This window comes from Nicotiana sylvestris, chromosome 2, assembly GCF_000393655.2.
Source record: "Nicotiana sylvestris chromosome 2, ASM39365v2, whole genome shotgun sequence".
Lineage (NCBI taxonomy): Eukaryota > Viridiplantae > Streptophyta > Magnoliopsida > Solanales > Solanaceae > Nicotiana > Nicotiana sylvestris.
Window position 1 is genome coordinate 209,925,353 of NC_091058.1, and position 4,122 is coordinate 209,929,474.

Consider the following 4,122-nt stretch of genomic DNA (forward strand, 5'->3'; position numbering starts at 1 on the left):
CAGTTTTTTAAATTTTCAAAAATTTCTAAAATACATCTTCAAGTGAAAATTGAAAATTTTAAGAACAAACGCTCATTTCGGGAAAAATACATTTTTTTTTGAAAAAATCTTACCTCAAATTTTATGTCCGGCTCATCCTACCTCTAGTATTTGGCCTACAAAAATTCACAAGCACAAAACTCCAACATGTTAACAGAATAAAAAGTTGCAACAAGAATCAAGATTTGGATCTACCTACCTGTCCCTCCATGCCCTCTTCTTTGATTTGACTTTGACATTTGATGTCCCCATCTTCTCTCTCACCAACCCCCTACAATCCACTTGAACTACCCACTGCCCTCTTTCTTTGATTGTTCCTATAGGTTCACCAAACTCATAAATAATTTAAAAAAAAAAACCCAGACTCCATCCCTTTCTTCTCTTCACTCTTCAATTCTTTTGTTAGTAGTCTTGAGACCCAATTCAAGATTCATTACATCTTTCATTTCTCCACTCCAATTGAGGGGTATTTTTTTGCTGTGTCCATAAATGGGTGGTGAAACTAAGGTTTATACTTTGGCTGAAGTTGCCCCTCACAACAATAACAAAGATTGTTGGCTTGTTATTAGTGGCAAGGTACTTTAATCTTTGTGATCTCTTAAAATATATTTCTGCCTCAACCCCTTTTGTTCTAATTAACTGGATTTGATGTTTGTTGTGTTTTTTTTTTGCTACAAAGATATGTTAAAGATTTAATCTTTGGCTCTTTATGATGCAACGTACAAGTCTTTGTGATCTCTATATTTACCTTTATGCCTCCACCCCTTTTGATGTAATTAACTGGAGTTGATGTTTCTTGTGTTTTTTCTTAACAATATCTGTTAAAGATTCAATCTTTGGCTCTTTAGGTTGCAATGTATTGTCTTTGTTATCTCTGTATTTACCTTTATACCTCCACCCCTTTTGATGTAATTAACTAGAGTGATGTGTTTTGTGTTAATATCTGTTGAAGATTCAATCTTTGGCTCTTTATTAGTGGCAAGATGTTAGTCTTGTGATCTCTGTAATAACTTTCTGTCCCCACCTAAGTTGCGCGGATTCTTCGATTTGATGTCGTCCCCGTCTTTAGCTTTAGCTTTGATTCTAAGAAGATGAAAAATTCTTAGCTTTTCATGGCTATTTCTTCATATTCTTTCCTCACTACGCGGAGGCAAAAAATAAGATTCTTTTTCGCCGCCAATTCAGAATTTAGAGTTAATGAATTTTGATCTTATATCTTAGTTTGAGTTAGATGTAGTGGTTTCTCTCGAGCTCATTGTGTCTACTCTAGATCCGTCACTGATTTCTTTTGAGCAAGTGTAGCAAAATAGATTAGGGGGAAAATAAATGACAAAGAAGAAAAGAACAGTCCTATCCTGTTTTCTTTTCTTAAAAATGTAATTAACTGGAGTTGATGTTTCTTGTGTTTTTTCTGTTAAAGATTTAATCTTTGGCTCTTTAGGTTGCAATGTATAGTCTTTGTTATCTCTGTATTAAATTATGCCTCCACCCCTTTTGATGTAATTAACTGGATTTGATGTTTGTTGTGTTTGTTTTTACAGAGATATGTTAAAGATTCAATCTTTGGCTCTGTAATTACTTTTCTGCCTCCACCCCGTTTCATGTAATTAACTAGAGTTGATGTTTCTAGTGTTTTTCATTACCAGTATCTGTTAAAGATTTAAGCTTTGGCTAGCAATTAGTAACACGATATAACCTTGGTGATCTCTTTAATCACCTTTCTGCCTCCACCCTTTTTTTTATGTAATTAACTAGAGTTCATATTTCCTGTGTTTTTTGTTAACAATATTTGTCAAAGATTCAATCTTTGGCTCTTCATTTGTGGCAATGTTTTGTCTTTGTGTCTCTCTAATTACCTTAATGCCTCCACCCCTTTTTTAAGTAATTAACTTGGTTGATATTTCTTGTGCTTTTCTTTGCTAAAATCTGTTGAAGGTTCAGTCTTTGGCTCATTATTAGCTTTCTGCAACCTTTTTCATATGTTATTAACTGGGGTTGATGTTTCTAGTTTGTCTTTACTAATATCTGTTAAAGATTCAATCTTTATCTCATAATTTGTGGCTAAGTATAATCTTTGTGACCTCTGTAATTAGCTTTCTGTACCTGCTTTTAGATAACTTTTTATGCTTTGGTACCTAGATCTGTAAAGATTCAACTTTTGGCTGCTTCTGTTCCATTGCTGTTTATACTTTTTCTTTCTCCCCATTCATTTTTAGCCGCCGCACCCATGTCAACACGACACTGTTTGAGGAAAAGTAAAAAAAATATTGAATTTGAGGAAAAGTAAAAACCATGGACTGCGATACCTCATAAATTCAACTAATCTCAACTTTTTTCAGTACAAACTTGCATCTTCAGATATCTAATAGCACTATCAGTTAGCAAAAGAAATTTGATGTGGTAAATGTTGAACCTATGACTTGGTTTTATTATAAATGAAAATTTATCGGTTCATTGTTATGGTTTAGCTCTTAAATGTTTATGTGGCTGAGAGTATAGAGGAATTTATTAATATGCAAAAATTGCCAAGAGCTACAATTTATACAATGTGAATATCAAATGGTTAAAAGCAATTATTCATGGAAATAATGAGCCATTCTTTAGCACAATGGTTAATTCACAATATGCTAAAACCAATGCTTGTAATGTGCATTTCCTTTTGTTTTTTAAGGTTAGATGCTCCAGTTTTGGAGATGCCTTAGTAGCCCGGTAGACACTTATAAAAAAATAAAAGAAAAGAATAGCCGGCTAGACTTTTACCTATTGTTACCCTGCCATCAATTTATGTTTTTTCTTTGGGATCGTGTTGTCAAATTTGGGATGTGATATCTTTTATTTGAATACTTAGGTAGTTCGGGATTAAGGTTTAGTTGATTGCTATTGATCTTTTTGTTATAGGTGTACGATGTGACAAAATTCTTGGACGACCACCCAGGTGGCGATGAGGTTTTATTGGCTGCTACTGGTAATATACTTTGGACCAACTTTTTCCTAGCCCAAAACCACACTTTGTAACATTCAAGTTGTTCCTCAAGTCGTACACACGATCATATATGTTTAAATATTGTTCGAATTGTAAAGTTAAGTAGAACATAGCTGACTCTAAATTGTGCAATCCAGTGGCACACACACACGATCATATATGTTTCAATGGCTCGGACAATACAACACACGCGCACACACATAACACACACAATTCTTTAGAAGAGACTGATTCACGGATTCTTTATGGTACTTTATGCAGGAAAGGATGCGACTGATGATTTTGAGGATGTCGGTCACAGCACCAGTGCTCGAGCAATGTTGGATGAGTATTACGTAGGCGATATTGATTCAGCAACCATCCCTACAAAAACCAAGTACACTCCTCCTAATCAGCCTCATTACAACCAGGACAAAACATCCGAGTTTGTAATTAAGCTCCTCCAGTTCTTAGTTCCCCTGATTATTTTGGGTGTAGCTGTTGGCATCCGCTTCTACACCAAACAACAATCAGCTTGAAGATTGAGTACGCGATGAATTCATAATAAGTGTCCGAATTTGCAAAATGTGACCCTTACCCCACCCCCAAAGAAAAACCTCCACCAAAGATAAGCTAAAGAAGAAAAAAAATTTGGTTTTTATTTTTCTATTTCTGTGACTTCATTGTTACATTGTTCTTGTTGTAATAGATATTTGATTTATGCAGTTCAGTCTTGTGAACTTGGATTATTGACATTTGCTGTGCTTATTATGATTTGTTCTACTCTCTTGATATGAACTTGGGATGATATATTACATTCTTCTAACTCAAATTTCACTTCAACTCTAGTGTTCATTACTCATTATGTTTGAAGATATTGGATATGCACGCAGTGGCGGAGCCACCCTTGCCCAAGAAATTACACTGTGTAGATGAGTAAAGTTTATCTTTTTTATGTATATATACTATATGTTGAATCTCCTCGACTTCTTCGTATACTTCTTTATATTTTGACATTTAGTGAAAACCCTAGTTCTGTCACAGCATGCATGTCTTTTTTCACATTATTTTCTAGAAATTACCAAGCAGCCGGAAAAGTTGAATGGAGGATCACCAATATG

At 34.5% G+C, this 4,122-nt stretch overlaps 1 protein-coding gene across 1 annotated transcript; it reads left to right on the forward strand.

Annotated features, from left to right (window-relative positions):
- Window positions 1-232: 232 nt before the first annotated feature.
- On the forward strand, window positions 233-3,844 carry LOC104218094 (cytochrome b5-like). Its single transcript, XM_009768496.2, has 3 exons — window positions 233-615; window positions 2,938-3,004; window positions 3,284-3,844. Exons 1-3 carry the CDS (start codon window positions 529-531, stop codon window positions 3,538-3,540), a joined length of 411 nt encoding a protein of 136 aa, XP_009766798.1. The 5' UTR covers window positions 233-528; the 3' UTR covers window positions 3,541-3,844.
- Window positions 3,845-4,122: the final 278 nt, after the last annotated feature.

Coding starts and splice junctions, on each gene's coding strand:
- LOC104218094 (XM_009768496.2), top strand. CDS start 529: ATGGGTGGTGAAACTAAGGTTTATACTTTGGCTGAAGTTGCCCCTCAC. Junction 616..2,937: donor GGCTTGTTATTAGTGGCAAG/GTACTTTAATCT, acceptor TTTTTGTTATAG/GTGTACGATGTGACAAAATT. Junction 3,005..3,283: donor GGTTTTATTGGCTGCTACTG/GTAATATACTTT, acceptor TACTTTATGCAG/GAAAGGATGCGACTGATGAT.